This window comes from Narcine bancroftii, chromosome 2 (assembly GCF_036971445.1).
Source record: "Narcine bancroftii isolate sNarBan1 chromosome 2, sNarBan1.hap1, whole genome shotgun sequence".
Taxonomy (NCBI): Eukaryota; Metazoa; Chordata; class Chondrichthyes; order Torpediniformes; family Narcinidae; genus Narcine; species Narcine bancroftii.
Window position 1 is genome coordinate 289036261 of NC_091470.1, and position 19580 is coordinate 289055840.

At 39.6% G+C, this 19580-nt stretch overlaps 1 protein-coding gene across 26 annotated transcripts in view; it reads left to right on the forward strand.

Annotated features, from left to right (window-relative positions):
• Positions 1-18960, forward strand: part of ncoa2 (nuclear receptor coactivator 2) — a 363375-nt gene extending 344415 nt beyond the window's left edge. For 25 of the 26 annotated variants that reach the window (XM_069921270.1, XM_069921269.1, XM_069921268.1 and 22 more), the window contains 2 exons: positions 2058-2256; positions 14255-18960. In XM_069921270.1, the coding sequence (XP_069777371.1) occupies positions 2058-2256; positions 14255-14305 (250 nt within the window). In that variant the 3' untranslated portion in view covers positions 14306-18960. Of the gene's footprint in view, positions 1-2057; positions 2257-14207 lie in introns of all 26 variants that reach the window. The other variant, XM_069921264.1, reaches the window with a different exon arrangement.
• Positions 18961-19580: the final 620 nt, after the last annotated feature.

Below are 19580 nucleotides of genomic sequence, written 5' to 3' on the forward strand. Positions count from 1 at the left end.
ACTTCCAACCACACTGACTCAGTAGACACTGCCTCAGTAGCATCCTCCCTTTCTATAACCATGATACTATCCCTGACCAATAATGCTACTCCCTCCCCACCACTCCTACCTCCCATTTTAATCCTTTTAAAACACCTAAACCCCTGTACCTGTATCAGCCAGTCTTGCCCTTCCTCCACCCAGGTTTCTGTCATGGCCACAACATCGTTGTTCCACCTATTGATCCATGCTAAGTTCATTCCCTTTATTCCTAGCATTGAAATAGACACATTTCATCCCCTCTAACTGGCTACATTTATGTTTTGTCCCCTGCCTGTCTTTCCTCACAAACTCAGAATACATGATGCCAGGGATAGGCATGTCAGTGTGGGAATGGGGCACGAATTAAAATAGTTGGCCATTGGGAAGTCCCCACTTCTTCAGCAGACAGAGTGAAGGTACTCAAAGAAACGATCTCCCAGTCTGCGTCCAATATCTTCTGATCTAGAGCATCATTTGCAGTATATGATAATGCCTGCACATTCATTTGGAAGGACTGTGTGGGACCCTGAATTGTGATGAGGGAGGAGATGTCTTCAATGGAGAAGTTATTGAGGGTGAGAGCTAGTTCAGCTAGGTGAGGAGGGCAGTGGTGGAAGAGGGCTGGTAAGATCTTTTGTCAAGAAACGAAGGGCTTTGAGACCTTGGTATGGGGGATGGAGGTGCACAGTGTAGTATTACATTTCCTGCAGTTACATGGGTAGGTATCAAGGGGGCAACTACTGGGAAGAGATGAGTGAATAAGGGCATCATGGTGGGAGCGGTTCCTACAGAAAGAGGAGAGGGGGAAGATGTGTTTGGTGGTGGGATCACGTTGCACGTGGCAAAAATTGTGGAGGATATGTTGGATGCAGAGGCTGGTAGGGTGGTAGATGAGGACAAAGGGAATCTTGTCCTTGTTGCAGAAATGGCATGGGCAAATACACAAGAAATAGAGGGGGTTACGGGTAAGGGCTGAGTTGATGGTAGGAAAGGGGAAGCCACGTTTTTTGAAGGAGGAGAATATCTTGAATTATCTGCAGTGGAAGATCTCATCCTGAGAACAGATGCGATGGAGATGAACAAATTGAGAGAAAGGAAAGGAATCCTTACATGTGAAGAGGTATAGTTGAGGCAGCTCTGGCAGTTGGTGGATTTGTAGAAAATGTCTGTTGAGAGTTTTTCTCCTGAGACAGAGATTGAGAAAGGGGAGAGTGATGGACCAAGTGAATTTAAGGTCAAGATGAAAGTTAGCAGCAAACTGGATAAAGTTGATGAGCTCATCAGGGGTGTATGAGGGAGCACCAATATGGCCATCAGTGTAGCGGAGGAAGAGTTGAGGAGGCTTACCTGTGTTGTCTTGTAGTTTGGATTTCTGCACATAGCCAATAAAAAGGAAGGCAAAGCTGTGGCCAATGCAGGTACCCATGGTCACTGCTTTGACTTGGATGTCAATGGAGAAGTTATTGAGGGTGAGAGCAAGTTCAGCTAGGTGAGGAGGGCAGTGGTGGAAGAGGGCCGGTAAGATCTTCTGTCAAGAAACGAAGGGCTTTGAGACCTTTGGTATGGGGGATGGAGGTGCACAGTGTAGAAATGTCTTTAGAAATGTTTGTTGCTTAAAACTCTTCCACTTGTTTCACCATTCAAAATAAGCCTAGGTTTATTTATATATATATATATATATATATAATTGAGGTAAGGAGCTGAAGTTGAATGACCGAGAGTGATATAGTCTGTGAAATTTTGAGCTATCTGCATTTTGAACAAGTTGTGTTTATCCACTGTGGGTAAAGAGTCCAGGAGAGTCGTGGAGTAATTCAGTCTAGAACTGATAAAAGCAGCAGTGAGGATCTGAGAGTGAAAGTGCAGCTAATTTATTGCAACATAAGTTTGATTGATAGAATCCTTGGTGTCTACGTAGAGGAATTGTGCCCACACTTTGTAAGACTCACTGATGGATATAACCCAAGTCATAAAAGTTTGGGGGAATTGCACTTAATCTAATATGTGATTTTTGTCTTCCCTCCCTTCTAAAATAGCATGTTTTCACAGTCATCCCCACCACAGTTTGGACAACAAGCAAACACCAGCATGTACAGCAACAACATGAATATTAGTGTTTCTATGGCAACCAATACTGCTGGTATGAACAACATAAATCAGATGTCAGGGCAGATTAGCATGACCTCAATGACCTCTGTGCCTACATCAGGATTGTCCTCTATGGGTGCTGAACAGGTAAGATGGGCAATGTTTTCTGAATATCAGTAAAGTTGAACACAGGTGCATTAACAACCAATTTTGGACCATTGACCAACGTGCTCAGAGTTCTTACCTAAAGATCAAGAAAGATTATGGAATTTTAAGATCAAAATATTTTGTATTGGAAAACATTTCAATACGTAAGTGTTCAATGGTATTTAAAGTAGAATGCTTTCCATTGCAATAAGTCTTTATTACAAGGCTGAACTATAAACAATGTACAACAAACAACACAAATGTTAGTGTTTCTGTGGCAGCCAATACCACGAGTAGGAACAGGTGGTGGCCTGGTTGATCCTTCATGGTTCCCTAATGAAAGTTGCTGAACTGTGATGATAGCTGGCACATTGTCCAATTGGAAATGGAAATCGAATGCAGGCACATATTTGTGGACTCGCCACTGGGCCCAGTGAGCAGTGAGGTGTTCAAGAGGGGCTCCAGATGTGTGATTCTAACTAAAAGGACAGGGATGTAAACAGTGGTCGAGTTGATCAAGTCATTTGCATTTATTTATCATTCATGCCATAACCATTGCAGTGTACAGTGAAAAACGAGATAGCGTTTCTCCAGAACATGAAATTGGTTATTTACGTGAAGTCAACCACCATCTCCTTTGTTTTGTTGATGTTCAGGTATAGGTTGTTGTCTCTGCACCTCCTTTCTATAAGCTGACTTATCGTTCTTGCTGATTTGAATAATCCTGTGCAATGTGTCAGAAAGTCTTTAGATTATCTTACCACATTGTGATGATTTTAGTTATTTGTAACTCTTCTTATAATTAATTTTATTTTTAAATCTATTTTGGTTTTTAAATTTGGTTATGAATTTAAAAGAGCCAACAAGCAAAGTGAAAGTGCAACTTCAGCAGGAAGACAATGCTTCTCATGCCAACTGCTAAACTTTGAATTATGACTAGAAATGACAGGCAAAGCTTTTCTTAACTGATTGCCTCATGATGCAGTTAAAATAACTTGCGCAGTATAAGAAACGTGTGAATTGTATGTTTCTTTGTTGTTCTATGCTATGCATATTTAGTGTCAAATTGTGAAGACTTTCTGTTTATGAATCCAAACAACCTGGAGGAGGTTTCTTCCCTTTTATTTTCATGGTTATTGGAAGCATGGTTTTGTCTCTATAAATTCAACTGGTGGCTCAAGTGTATTGATCAAATGGGTAACTGATCTGGATAGTCTTTGGTTTGGTCCCGAGTTCACTCTGGCCAAATTGGTCTTGGTTCTCTAGTTAGGATAGAAAAGGTCAGCTCAGGCATGTATATTTAATAATGACCTCTACTGAATTTATCCAAATGGAGACCAAAATGTGCTTTATTATATTCCCTTGCTTTTTCACACCTATCCTTCAAGATAAATAGTGTAATGCCTCACAAAAGATAAATAGCCACTTGAACAGAATTTTTGTTTTTCAAAATTAAAGTAAAAATTAGCAAGATAAAAATAATTAGCATTTGAAAACAGCACCTTTTTTTTTCCAATTGACCTGCATTAATATACTGTATCTACTCGTGTAAAAGTTGACCCCTCATTTTTGTGCAAAGAAATCTGGCAATTTCCATATATCTCATGTAAAAGTTAACCCGAGTCTCTTACCTTGGCCCAAGCTCCCCGCAGGCCCCAACTCCTGATGCCTCTGATGACGTGGACTTCCCATCCGGCCCCGGCTACCCACAGACCAGAGCTCCCTGAAGCCTCTGATGGCACAGATATCTTCATACTAGCCATTCCTGTTCTGATGTGCCTGATGACTCCCTCGCGAGTTCCCAGACCATCCTCAGCCTCTGCAAGGGCGACATATTGGATACCTCTACTGCTGGATCCTACAGGCTCATCTTCCTTCCCCCACCCCCCCACCCACCTCCACTATTTATCCCCTCTACCTACTCAACTCCATCTTCTCCTTTGAATTCCCCCTTTCTTCCCCCCCCCTCCCCAACCCTTTGTGTTATTACTTTAATCATGGTATCTGCAGGCTTTTGAGTTTTTTGTTTTACTTGGTAGGATGTGTGTTTTGATGCACAGACTCTGTATTATTACTTTAATTTATTGTGTCTTTGTTCTTTATTCATTTAGAGATCATTTGGACTTCTGCTACTGATATGGTATTTTGGATTCTGATGTGAATTTCAGCCCCTCAAAAATAGTATCCATGTAATTGTCAACCACATAAATTTAACATTAAAAATAGTCTAGAAAATTTGACTTTTACACGAATATATCCCAGTCTCTCATGTTGATTGAGAAACCACTGGTGAAGGTATAAAGGAAATGGTTACAAACAATCTCACTTTAGAGAGCGGAGTGGGGGGTAGGGTCTGTAAAGAAACACACCATCAAAGAAAGCCTCAGAGGAATCACGTAGTTTTTTTAAACCTCAAATATTAAAATAAACACATAGGGACGTGGATGGTGTGCTAAGTGAACAATTGTACGTGCTTGTAAAGGTATATTAACTACAATGAGGAATGGACCCCAGTGCCCACCCCCTCCCCCACCAACAACTATTTTGTTTAAGAACCCAACACTGAAACATCATAGGTAGTGTCTTCACCCAGCAGACAGAAAGTTTTGGTCCTTACCACAACGTGGACTTGAGTGTCACTGTGCGAACCTGGAGAAAAATGGATGTCATGGGTCCTAATTGTAGTGAAGGAGCAGTGGTCAAAGGATAGCAAGAGAGAGGGGAAGAACTTCAGCATCCATCTTGGAAGGGAGGCCTATGGATTTGAAGCTCCCAGGAGACCTGATCAGTTGCTAGTGGATTTGGTGGGAGACCATGGGTTGAGGAGGAAGTCCAAAGGAAAACCACTTCAGTGGCATTGGATGGGAATTTGGTGAGACAGGGGATGGGACAGTTTATAGATGATGGTGGTAGTGTGTGTAGGTGGTTGGGTCAGGTGGGAAATTTGGTGGGGGGTAGGATAGGTAGTAGATTGTTGGTAGTGAAGGCTCAAGGTAGGAGAATGTGGGAGGTGAAAAGATTGTGAAATAGAGAAGGGTTCAGGAAGACCCGAGGGGAACGATGTAGAATTTTTTTAGTGAAGTCTTAGCTCAGATCGGTTCTCAGTGTGGGCCTTAAGGGCTAAAGAATTTCTCTCAATAATCATGCACTCCTACTCCAGATAAGCATTCCATGTTATCTATGGCCTATGTGTTTTTGGAGAAAAATCACTGTGTGTGTGTTGCTTGCTTTCAGACACCATGGCCATTTCAGGCTCCTCTGCAGATAATGCAGTAGATCTGTAGAAAGGAAATATGGATTTTGTGGTAAAACTTCCTTTGTAGTTATTTATTTTATTGAGATTGAATTACATTGGGCACAGAACACTGTTGCCATATGACCAGACTTCTGGACCAATGTGTTTGATAACAAGTGAAAGCAGAAAATGCTGGAAAAATGCAGCATGTCAGGTATTATCTGTTGGAAAGATGATGCCTGGCCTGCTGAATCCTTCCTGGTTTTTCTATTTTTATTTCAGATTTTCAACATCTGCAGTTCTTTTTATTTTCATTTATTATTTTCGTATCTGGATGTGGTGGAAAACTTGAAATATGGGTTGAGCAGAATCCAGATTCCCATATCTCCTTACTCAGTTTGTGTCAGCATCCTAGGCGGTTAAAGGGAATTTGGTTAAAATGTGGCGCTTTTCTTGACTAAAATACTTGCAGCCAAAAAAACCAAACCTTTTTATTTTTTTTTAAGTTTATAACCAGACACCTATCATATGCCTGTATGGGTTTACAATAAGGTCATTGAGATAACCTTCTATATGAAATCAATGCCCTGATAACAACATGAATTGTCACAGACATCTGAAATTTCCGTCCCATTTCCTCTCAAGTCAGGGAACTTGATGTTTTATTGGGATCAGTTACATGTAAAGTGGTTTTGTATATACATGAGAAACCACAAAACAACTTTTGCTTTTTTCCAAACGTTACCTTTTCAGAGTACCAAGATCCTTTTAAGATGACAAATATATTGCTAAATAGCATGCAAGGCACTGTGTTAATGTTAAACCATTAGACTGAACATGGGTGAAGAAATCAAACTTGCTTACCCATTTTTTTCAGGGCAACTAAGAACAAACTGATTAGTTCACTGCAAAGAAATTGTTTCCACTTTTCATTTTAACTACATAATGACTAGTTCCAACAACTTGTGTTCAAATCTGGCGCAATCTCCAAAATGCTTGAATATTCTCCCATGAATGTGCTCGTTTCCTCTGGATGGTCCGGTTTCCTTTCAAGTTCCAAAGATGTACAAGGTGTGTAAGTTAATTGGTCATGTGGGGTGTATTCAGCTGCATGTTACCTTGCTACATCTAAATGAAAAGAAATTAAATTAAAGGTGTTAAAAAACACTGAACTAACTATCAAAGAAACCTTACACCATTACTGGTGGTGAGTACAGTTAGTCTGTTGGATTTTATTTCAAAGATGCTTGTGCAAGAAAATTCAGCCAAACTTTTATTCTTTAATATTTTAATTAAATTAATTTAATTAATTAAACGATTAATGTGTAGCGGTAGCTACGAGGGGGAAACGAAAGAAGGAGACTGCACACTGGAGTCCGTTTCGTTTCCAACAGTTTATTAAAAAATGTATGTGCTGCGCCTTATAAAGTGGCTGTCAAGTCCTGCCTCTGTGTTGGCGGTGAGGTAACGACGCAGCCGAGTCCGTGTGCATGGCCCCTCTGCCCACGAGGGGAGCAAAACCCATCTTGACACAGCTGCTCAGCTGCCGTGGCCATGACAAACACGGATCCGTTCACCTGCGCCGTGATGTGTGCCGCCATAAATGTTTTAATCCTTATAAATACCACATACTAATGTTTGATTTGCAGTTTTCAGGTTTCAATTTTAGCATTAAAAAGCAAGGCAAATATGGATGATTTTCCTCACCAGATGGTTAACAGCAAGTTGTTAAAATCAGCACAACTCTGATCATCCTTCATCGACATCCAGCTCACAGGATGCTCCCTCACTCCCCTGAAACTCACCACCGACTTGGCTCCCTCACTCCCCTGAAACTCACCACTGACTTGGCTCCCTCACTCCCCTGAAACTCACCACTGACTTGGCTCCCTAACTCCCCTGAAACTCACTAGTGACTTAGTTCTCTCATTCCCCTGAAATTTACTGGAGTTACTGGGTAATTTCTTATAGCATTGTGTAGCATCTTAAAACATCCTGTAGCCTAAACAACCCCGTCAAAGTACCAAATGTGCAGGGTTATCCACAATTATTGTTAAAGTTAACATAAACATAACATAACAATTACAGCACGGAAACAGGCCATTAGGCCCTTCTAGTCCACACCAAACCAAACACCCCTTTCTAGTCCCACCTCCCTGCACAATGCCCATAACCCTCCATCTTCTTCTCATCCATATACCTGTCCAACCTTTTCTTAAATAATACAATTGACTCCGCCGCCACTATTTCTCCCGGAAGATCATTCCACACGGCTACCACTCTCTGAGTAAAGAAGTTCCCCCTCATGTTACCTCTAAACCTCTGCCCCTTAATTCTTAACTCATGTCCTCTTGTTTTAATCTTTCCTCCTCTTAACGGAAATAGTCTATCCACATCCACTCTGTCTATCCCTTTCATTATCTTAAATACTTCTATCAAATCCCCTCTCAACCTTCTACGCTCCAAAGAATAAAGACCTAATCTGTCCAATCTCTCCCTATACTCTAGATGCTTAAACCCAGGTAACATTCTGGTAAACCTTCTCTGCACTCTCTCCACTCTGTTTATATCCTTCCTATAATTAGGCGACCAGAACTGCACACAGAACTCCAAATTAGGCCGCACCAACGTCTTATACAATCTCAACATCACCTCCCAACTCCTATATTCCATGAAATGATTGATAAAGGCCAGCATACTAAAAGCCTTCTTCACCATCCTATTCACGTGAGTTTCTACCTTCAGGGAACGATGTACCGTTACTCCTAAATCTTTCTGCTCTTCTGTATTCCTCAATGCTCTCCCATTTACCACGTATGTCCTATTCTGATTCTTCTTACCAAAATGAAGCACCTCACACTTATCAGCATTAAATTCCATCTGCCATTTTTCAGCCCACTTTTCTAAGCAGCCCAAATCCCTCTGCAATCCTTGAAAACCTTCTTCATTATCCACTATTCCACCTATCTTAGTATCGTCTGCATATTTACTAATCCAATTCACCACCCCATCATCTAGATCATTAATGTATATAACGAACAACAATGGGCCCAATACAGATCCTTGAGGCACACCACTGGTCACCGGCCTCCAACCTGACAGACAATTATCCACTACCACTCTCTGGCCTCTCCCTTTCAGCCAATGTTCAATCCATTTGACTATCCTAAAATTTATACCTAAAGACTGCACCTTCTTAACTAACCTTCCATGTGGTACCTTATCGAAGGCCTGACTGAAGTCCATATAGACAACATCCACTGCGCTACCCTCATCCACATTCCTAGTCACCTCTTCAAAAAATTCAATCAGATTGGTCAAACATGACCTTCCTCCCACAAATCCATGTTGAGTGCTCCTGATCAGACCCTGTCTATCCAGATGTTTATAAGTACCATCTCTAAGAATTTTCTCCATTAATTTACATACCACAGACGTCAAACTTACAGGCCGATAGTTCTACTTTACATTGTTTGTGGATAGAACCTCAAAGTCTCACCGAATCCCTGGTTTATTTTAATTTAATGGTAAATTACTATTATAATTGCTGTGGCTCAAACCACATGACCTGAGACACCAATAGAGATTATGTGTAGGGAACAGTTGTATCTTGTTTTCAGAAATTAAGATCTTGATGAGTGGCCTGAGCCTCCCTCTGATGACTTTATCCTTAAAAAGGCTATTGGTTTAATAATTCTGGTAGTTTATTTTCTTTACTTTGTGTATCAAAAAACAGGTTTGAAACATCAAAATATGATATTGGGACAGGAGAAACAGTATATAAAGTGCATGTTGGAGCATCTAGATCTGAACTTTGGTTTTCAAAACACTAAGATTGCAAATAACCTGAGAATATTGCAAGTAGTAGAGATTGTGAAGGGTGTTACCAGTTTGAAATGGGAAAAGAAGACTGGGTTCAGTTTAGCTGATGAACATAATATCCAGGTACTGATGAGCTGTTAGATAAGCAATCAGATAGAGAGCATGGAGGGAGTGGGGAGTTGGAGGTACGGTGTTGATGGCATCTGTGTGAATAATGATTGCAAGAAATCAACAACCTTGTATTCAATTATTCTGTCTCCATCGTATCTACTTCTAAGATTAAGTCTTCCAGTCTAGATCATCCGAGATATCCTCCTTCTTCTACTACCATCAACTGAGCCCTTACCCACATCTCCTCCATTTCCGGCACATCTACCCTGGCCTCCTCCACCGCCAGACATAACAAACACAGGATTCCCCTTGTCCTCACCTACCAGCTCTGCATCCAAGATATTATCCACTGCAATTTCCATCCACCTACCCTATCCACCTACCGTAGGGAACACTCCCTCCATGACTCCCTTGTCCTCTCATCCCTTCTGACTTCCTCCGGTCACTTTCCCCTGTGACCGGAGAAATTGCCACACTAGCGCCCATACCTCCTCTCTCACCACCATTTGGGCCCCAAAACAGTCCTTCCAAGTGAACCAACGTGAATCTGTGGGAATCATGTACTGCATCCGGTCCTCCCGTTGTAGCCTTCTCTATGTAGGAGATTCTGGACACAAACTGGGAGATCACTTCGCTGAGCACAATCGCTCTGTCCGCATCAATGACAGAGATCTCCCAGTGGCCATTGTTTCAATTCTGCACCCCACTCCCACACCAACATGTCTGCCTATGGCCTTGTGCATTGCCAAGCCGAGGCCAACAGTAAATTAGAGGAGCAACACCTAATAATCTGTCTGGGCACTCTTCAACATTAACATTGATTCTGGTTTCTGCTGGACTACTTCCTGTTCTCCCTCACTTCTCTATCCCTCTGTCTCCTTTCTTCCAACTCTCCACCCCCTTCCCTCTCTATTCACAGAGCCATCCCCTGTTTGCTGCTCTGCCCTCCCTTCCTCATCCACCTCTTGCCTGAGGCCTGTGCTCCTCCCCCCAACCCCTTCCTCCCCACCATTTTATTCAGACACCTATTACATTTTGCTCTTTCCTTGATGAAGAGCTCAAGCCTGAAATGTTGGTTTTGTATCTTTATCTTTACTGTATAAAGTACGCTGTTTGACCTGTTGAGTTTCTCCAGCATTGTGTTTTTACTTCAATTATAGCAACTGTAGACTTTTGTGTTTTACTCCTTCCTTATATTCATAATGAGATGCATTAATTTAACTCCAATTTCCTTTCATCATAAACCTGTGCCATTAAGTTAAAAAATTCTAATATGCAACTTCATATTTGCATTTAAATTGCTCTGTGCACAATCATCATTCCCCTTCATTCCCAACGATATTTGAGAAATAGAGACAAAGGAGAGTCTTGCTCAAGTGTTCCAACCCGAAACGTCAACCTTTTTCTCCTACTGATGCTGCTCGACCCACGGAATGTTTTTTTTTGCTCCCATATTTGAAAAATGTTAGTTTTTTTGGTCATCATCACTCTTCACCATTAACTTTCAATTTTTCTGAAGAAAAATGTGAACATAACTACACTTGATCAGTAGCTCTTATGATGTATGCAGGATAAGCAATGTATCTGCCAACTCATATATACTGTTTTGCAAATTGTTGCTCTTCTGGTATTCGTAGATACATGAGCATCATAAAAATGATGCATTTCTACTGAACATTCTGGTTTGTTTTTAACTACAAATATTCTTTTCATTCAGTACCATGACTGCCCAGTTGCAATTAAAGCCCTATTATGTGTACTTTGAGTTTATTATGGAGTAGATAAATTATTTATGTGAATATTCAGTTGAGAGACATGACTGGACCATGTAGATAATTAGTTTAACAGCTGTACTATTAATTCTTGGCCCTAATGTACGTCATTTTATGCCCATTTTATACTCCCAGACAACATTTTACTGCATCAAAGCAAACTTCCAATGCATCACACAAAATTGAGCAGATGTTGATAAATTATTATGTATATAATCGTATGAATTGCCTAAAATTATTTATTAACATTTGTTCTTGAAATTTTTAATGAAATGAGCTTTCTGCTATTTATTAGACAAATGGTTGCCTTCAGATAAATTCTGTATATAGGTGCTCTTTCTTGTCACATCCTTAGTTATTTTTTAAATCTTGTCATCTCTTTTTCATCTTGTATTCGTATCTGTTAGTTCTTGGACGACACATTGATGAAAGAAAAGATTCTTCACTTTAAAGTTGATATAAACAGCACATGAGGCATTCCATGAGGCTGCAAGCCTCCATTACAGATCTAACATACTGTCTCTTGCTCTGTGTCAGCCCCCTGCTGGCAGCCAAGTATAATCAAATGGGAGTTATAATCCTTAAGGCATTGCTAGTTGCATTGCAACCATGATCACTATCATTACATCTCCCTTTCTTAAAACAAAAGTAGCTTAATTTTAACTAACATGTTTTCTTTGTATAACTCTGCAATTTTAACTTTAACACCAAGAACTACATTTTCACTATTATTAATATTGTTAACACTTTTTAAACATGTTTTGTGTGTTCACATTTACGTATACTAAAACTTGAAGAGCGAATAAGATAGCACTACTTCATTCTATAACAGGAATCTTTAAATTTGCTCTATGAGTCTTGCGTGTCTTGAAGATCTCCTGATTGTCCTTGAATCTGAATTGTTGTCTCAGACAATGCCTTCTCAGCTGTGTATTCAGGTTGTTCAGTAGTATCCATCTTTCCAAATGGCTGGTCCCATTTGAAGATCTCGACGATTTCTTTGCAGAACAGCACCTTCATCTGTCTGAAAGGGGTATGATCTTGGCTGGACTTCACTAAGGACAGTTCCCTTCTGAGTCCATAGGTTTGTTTTATCTTTTAGCCTTACTTAGTCACCAGTGTAGGGTTCCAGTAGGTTTTTTGTTCCTCTGTCAAAGTAATACTTTTGCTTTTCTTTCTGTTGTTCTTTCAACTTACTCACTTTCAACCCCTCTTTTGTTTTTAGGAGGTTCTCCTGAATGGGTAGGAGTTGTGCTGGTGACATACCACACTCAAGCAGCATTGTGCGGTATACTAGCATGCTCTGGTAGAAATCTGTCCCACTGTCTTTTGCCTTGTTCATCAGACTTTTCACTGTCATGGTTCAGTTATTACCTCATGAAGTAAGGATGGGAGTTAAATCTTGGCATCAGCCAAGTAGTTTTAAACTGTCAGCATTGAAATTAAACATTAATGAGTTCCAAGAGACTCCAGTCCAACTCGATATACTTTGGATAAAATTAATGCTGTGTTTTAATGAACTGAAGTAAAATGATCATACTGCTGTCCTCTGCAGTTGAATGATCAACCAGCATGCAGTGCCTGAGCTCAACATGAAGAAGTCATTTGAAGAGGTGAAATCTGTGGAACCTTGCCTCAGTTGAAGGCAGCACCATGTAGATGGCAGGAACAAAAGATGCCATCAGTGACTTTCATCCCAGCTCCAAAGTCTGGATGTTATATATCCCTGCAACTTACCATCTTTATTTCAAATTAATCCTGTTGCTTTCACATTTGGATTAAAACATTCAAGAGATGGGTAATTTTATCCCACCAATCTAGGTTGAATTTAAGCCAAATCCCAGCAAGGTGTGGTGGGATGTTATTGTGCTACTTTCTTTTGGTAAATGAAAATCTTAAACAGTAGTTAACATGAATTATTTAGCATGCAAAACTGCCTTTTGGATAATAGTTGCTGTTGATGTGAACCTTAATTTTTTTTTCCTATTTCAGGACGAAAGATTTATTGGAAGAGTGCTACAATAACTAGTTGCAATAAATAATTAATTGTGTTTCCATTAGTCCAATAGAGATTTATTAACTAATCGCGAATAGTAAAAGCAAACTGTTTTTTTTTATATATCTATGTTCTCTCATGAATAGGCAATACTTGTAAATGTTTAAACTGCGTAGCATTCTGGCCTGGCTTTTTAACTCATTGACAGCTCCTACTACAAACTCTCACTAGTAACTGGTACAAGATGCAAGAAATGTAAACTAACAATATCAGAGAGCTCTGTAGATGAAAGTTTTAATATCATTAAGGTTCTTAAAATAGTTATGTTCAGATCAAGCATTTGGAAAGATTATAGTATTCAAGATATTTTTAAGATGTTTTCAAATCAAGCATGCTCTTTGAGATAAAGATCAGAAAAAATAATGAACATAGATTTACTAAAATGTTGTCTGGATTGCAGTATTTACAATACAAAGAAAGATTGAATAGACTGGGCTTTTATTCATTGGAGCTTCGAAGGTGGAGGGGGGGATTTGATAGAGTAATATAAAATTATGAGGGGGATAGCTAGAGTAGATGTGAATAGGCTCTTCCCCTTGAGGGTAGGTGAGATTGGAACGAGGGGTCATAAGTTAAGGGTTAGGGGGCAGAAGTTTAGAGGTCACATAAGAGGAAGCTTCTTCACTTAGAGAGTGGTGGCTGAGTGGAATGACCTTCCGGAAGAGGTGGTTGCAGCAGGGTCAATTTTGACATTTAAGAGAGGGTTGGGTGAGTACATGGATGTGAGGGGACTGGTGGGTTATGGAGAGGGAGCAGGTAGGTGGGTCTAATGGAGTTCACTTAAATCGGTGCAGCCTAGAGGGGCCGAGATGGCCTGCTTCCGTACTGTAATTGTTATATGGTGTTTTCGTGTTCCACTGTCACTTACTGTTTTGAATCCTCTGTATTTTATTATTCACAATGTTATATATTTTCTGTTAATTAAATCAGTATTTCATGCTTTTCAATCTTGCAGAAATATTGCTGACCCTCTGGATTGCTATTCCTCCTGTCTTCAACTAGGTCCAGAAGGTCCACGTGCTTGCTGATGTACAGTGCAAGGTCAACATTTAGGTGGTAACAATAATACCAACAAACAAGCTCCACCAGATCAAGCCAAGAAAAGTGCAGCAGCCAATTGAACTCTCAGCCAGTCTCAGAGAAATTCTTGTCACAAGGGTTGCTAACAGAGTGACAGGCTCCTTAGTCGCAACGTACTTGCCTACCGAAGCTGCTTTGTCCATTAATTGCATTCACCATAAGTGTGACTTAAGTCTGTCCTCGCAACAGATTGACATCGGCTTCGAACCTTGTCCGATGAATGTATTTCTATCGTCGTTTTGCAGAATGATCAGCTCTTTGCGCTTTTTTTTGATCCTCGGTAGTTACTGACTTTTCTGCGATTTAATCCAGTGTGCAGGCTTTCAGCCAAGTTTTCCTTCAACAGTGTTTAGAAATGAAGCCTTTCTTTAAAAGGTTCTGCTGTGAATATAAATAAACTTACCAATAAGCTGAATACTGTAAGAATAGAATTTGATTTGGAAGGTATCTAAATGAAATATGAAATTGTTTTCTTTTCGTTTTTCACAACGCCAAATAGGGAATAGACTTCAGGTGGTTTGTTCGTGGTGTCATCAAAAGAGTTGGTGCATTATCTTTTCATGCTATGCTTGTGTTCTGCAGTCGTAACTCAACATCATATTTTTGCCCCCATTTTTCATTACATTGGTGAAATAGAATGTTTTGGCTCTGCAAACTGAAGCTATCTATTAAACATTATGAGCTCTGTACAGCCCCACCATTCACACCAGAATAACATATCTGACAGTAACGGTTGCATGTTGACAGAAAGATGCAAAACGATCACCATCTTAAAGGTTGCATACAGTAAGTAAAGCCATTTTGATCCTTCCTGTGGTTACAAATCTAATTAGCTCACCAAATCTGTGGCTCTTTTGTTTTCTTTCTCTCTTGTACGCACATCTGATTGTTCCCCCGGTCATATCTCCAAGCTAGCTCCCATGTCAGAGGGGGGGGATCCATGTCCCTACCCATGCCCAAAATGCTGAATAGTTTTCTCTCAGTCATTTAGACACTCAGGAAAGCCCATAATGCTACCCTGCCCCCCCCCATCCAATCTCTCCAGCCGCTGCACAAAACAAAAGGCAGGAATTTGTAACCACATCCCTCACTGTGGTGCAGCAGAAGTAAATGTTGTTCACCCAGTGCACATTCCTATTCTAAAAATTCCCAGTCTTACTGCAAATAAAAATTCCTATGATTCAGAAGTAATTGGTTACCTTGGGGCTGAGGGTCAGCTTCCTCCTCTCCTTTATCATCATCCCTTCTTCAGTACATTACTGTTTGCCTCCTAGCACTTGCAACAACAGTGTTGACCCTGCCAGAATGAAAGGCTGGCCTTCTCCAGACTCGCTTGCTGGCCTTGCTTTTCTGTCCACCTGAAATGAGCAATTTGATCCAGTCTCTCTCTCTGAGACAGGCTAAGGCACCGGGGTGGCGTTCGGGGGCATCATCGGTACGTTCAATTAATTCTGCAATGGAAAAATAGCAAAAACAAAGGTAAAATGTATTCATTTCTTGGTTACATTGCTTGCCCATTTTATTCCATTTTTATACCGGCAATATGTTGTTCATCATCATGTTAGAACCTAACAGAAGGGGTCAACAGGTTCACGAGCAACCAGCTAAGAACTAATGCAGAAATGCATAAACCTCAGCGACGATTACTTTCTTTTGCTGGATTTCTGAAAAGAGGTGACAACCTGTGTCTGGCTTCACCTGCTGATTCACACTGGGTTAATGCTCCAACTCATTAATCTAGAAGAGCATTCCTAATATTAATTTTTTAATGCTCTAATTGTCCCTGAACAATCAATTGGTTTGGTACTGAACTGAACAAAGAATAGGGGCTTAAATTCTGAGTCAGGTATATAAAGCTTAATCCACATTTGGCAAGAAACTCATTAAATGGCACGTACCATTTTGGGTATAAAACCAACATTGCATTTCTTGTATCAAGTCACATGGTTTTTGTTTTAATGCAAAATTCTGCATTAAACCAAGTCAGTATTGTGATTTAGTACGGTTTTGTCGAGTTTTCTTTAATATGTGCATGGCACAAGTGTGGATCTTTTCCATTCTGCATTTATTATGTAGCCAATCTAAGTGTTCGGCTTTGAAGCATTATGCAGATACAATTGTGAAGTTTATTCACAGAATATACCAAATACTATAATATCAGAGGTTCCATCAAGGAAGAGTAATCAACGTAGTTTAGCTCCAACGCAATGCTATCCTATTATGTATATTAGATCAAATGATTATAACTATAAAATTCACCTCTACACTCATGACTGCTTCTAGGATGTCTTGAGTTTACTCGCATAAGCGGGCATGGGATAGTAATGGTCGCATTGTGAGCCATAAAAATTAAGGTATTACGGATTGTTTAAGCTTATTGTTCGAAGCTAATTGTTCGTTGGAGTTTTGTGCTGAGACTTCTTTTGTAAGCTACAGAAACCTTGTGCTCCATTACTATTTCCTTCAGTCATTGGTAGTTTCCAGAAGCAAAACTGTGTAGAACTAGGATTGGATGTACCCACAACTAAGAGAACATAAACAGCCATAACATTTTCATATGGTACAGTATTTTGTAAAATAAGAAGCGATGACTTTTGGAAAACAGTTAGCTATACAAGAGTCTGATGTATGTAACCAAGCAATAACTTTTACTTGAGAGCATTATGTTTTACACACTTGTAGAATTTTGATGAAGTAAACTTTTAAGCTGCTGAATTAAAGTGAGGTACTGCAGTATTACTTTAGATACCTTGGCAGCAGTGTCTCTCATTTATTTTGTAAATAAAGAATCATGATGCCTTGATAGGTAGCTAACAAGTCTGTTTCAGTAGCATTTATAAGCCAGTGACTTACCTGGTTCTTCTAATCGATCTTCTGCAACCAAGTTTAGAATTCCAAAATGTGCAAATGTCATCCCAAAACCCCAAACCTGTACTCTGGTCAGTAACCTCTCTCAGTCTAATTGGAAATTTCTTCAATGGTTGCAAGCAGGTGTTTTATGACATAGATCCTCTCTCAAGCTGTAACATTCTGAGGCCTGATACCTTTGTGTTTGTGTGTCAGGCTGTGTGGAACATGCTGTCATTTAAGGCCCCAAGCCCACACTGATCATATTGATCACTGTACAGAGACTGAATACAGACCTGTTTTTGCCTCAGCAGTTGCTTTTAGAAAGGGGGAGCGGCTGCGTCTCAGCTACAGATTGTTCATTTGATAAAGAAATGTATTCTTTGTGTATTCAAATAACATCATTGTGTTTCAGATTGCTTTGGTATGATATAGCTTTATGTAAATACTGCTGTGAATTAGAAAAGTTTTCTGAAATGCAGGCATTTAATTTTGCAGGCATTTGGAGCTTAGACCTTTGCATTTATGTCTATGGGAACATTGTGTAATAACCTGACAAGCTTTCTGTATTTACCCTATTTTGTATCTTTAATTTGAAATGTATGGTTTATAATTGGGTGCATTAATCTTGGAGTTTTGCAAATAACCACTGTGTAGTTACCTACAGAGGCAAAAGATTTCAACACAAAAATCTGAATGGGGAAGGGTAGGAGTATTCCACCATATAATTTAAACTTTGTGCAATGTAATCCAAAAGTATATCTTCTCTAGATTTGAATGCATTAAGGTCTACTCCCTTGGAAAGAGGATCATGGGAGCTACTTTCTTTGGGAAGCAACTTCTCTCAAATTACATTATGTTCAATCTATAAACATTTTCCTCTAACGGACTTAAAAGTAAGAAATCAAGACTAATATTAAGAACTATGTATTGTAGACAAGCAGAGACACGCTGCTCTGTTTGCAAAATCCAAAGATTTCACTGTTGATTTTAAAATACAGCAAGCCATGGTGTGTTGGTGTGGTTCAGCATCATTTTATAGTATTTCTACACAGTTGATTGTTGACTGAATACAGACACATTCTCTGCACAAACAATTTTCAATTTGATAGGCAGACCCCGTCTACTTTTTCATTTGGAGCTTGAATTTGTTTTGTAAGATCTGTCAATTTCTTAGTACAGTGCAGGAACCTCAAATGCTATAACTTAGCATAATGCCTTAGATATGTTTTTATGTCTTGTATATTCCTAGCAGCTGTTTGTTGTATTATATTGTTTGTATAGTGAATTGTGTAAAATTTTTGGATGTGTCATCAGTTTTTTTTGTCAGATAAATAGAAACAACGGTTGCCTACTGCAACATGGATTCATGATTATTGCTTAGGCTTTTTTGATGTTACTTTGTTCTTTTCGTGGTCAGTAGTGGGGCGCTATTTGTACAATGTTTTCCCCCACAAACCCTGCCTCCCCCCCCCCCCAAGTCTCTGAGTTGGGTATATTGGCAAATTGCAAATTCTAAGCAATATGTAAAGTAAGGTTCTTCAGCAGGAGGCTTACAATGTTGCAAGTTCAGAGATGTATTTTTTTAAGTTCACACTAAACACCTTTTATTCTTCTGGCATCCATGTTTGTATCCCTTATTGTGAGCATTTTATGCCAATTTAGGTATATTCAAAGAAATTAAATACATTTATGCAAGTTGTTAACTAATATTGCTTTTGCTGATGTTATTTGCTTACTTGATGTTAAATAATGCTGTTGTAAATAAAAATCCTGTTATTGCGATGTTTAATAAAATTTAATTCCTTTGAATTTTGTATTTTTTATGGATTTCCAACCAATTTGAGTCAAATTGTGCTGAAGTAAACCTTAAGTTGTGAAGGGAAATACAAACTTAGCATGGAAGTATGTAAGCCATTTACATTATATGCACCAAGTAGCAGACAATTCCATCCTTGAGATTTCTGCAGTAGTGGTATTTGCTGATTTTAGTAGCATCCCACCTAATCACATTGGTGCATATCATCATGGATAACTAGCATCTATAGGTTTTTCATATCAGGCAATAAACAAAAAGTACACTTGCATAACTTCTAAGCAGCAAGAGTTTCCTCTGTGAGGCTTAACCTCTGCGTACAGCTCAGCATCACAGTGTCAGCATCCAGCAGTGGATGGCAACTCTCGCGTGCATTCCATATACCACTATACTGGAATGGGAAGTAAGACTGTCCATTTTGCTCATGACTTCAGACAAGACCTTTAAAACAAGATCATTCTAAGGTTGTGGTTTGCATGATCTATCTCTTGAAGGTGAGTTCCGGAGTCAAGTTTGGGTTCTGCTTGTGAAATTCCAGCTGTTGTATATTTGTCAAGCTCAAAGAACCCACCGAATATGGCATTT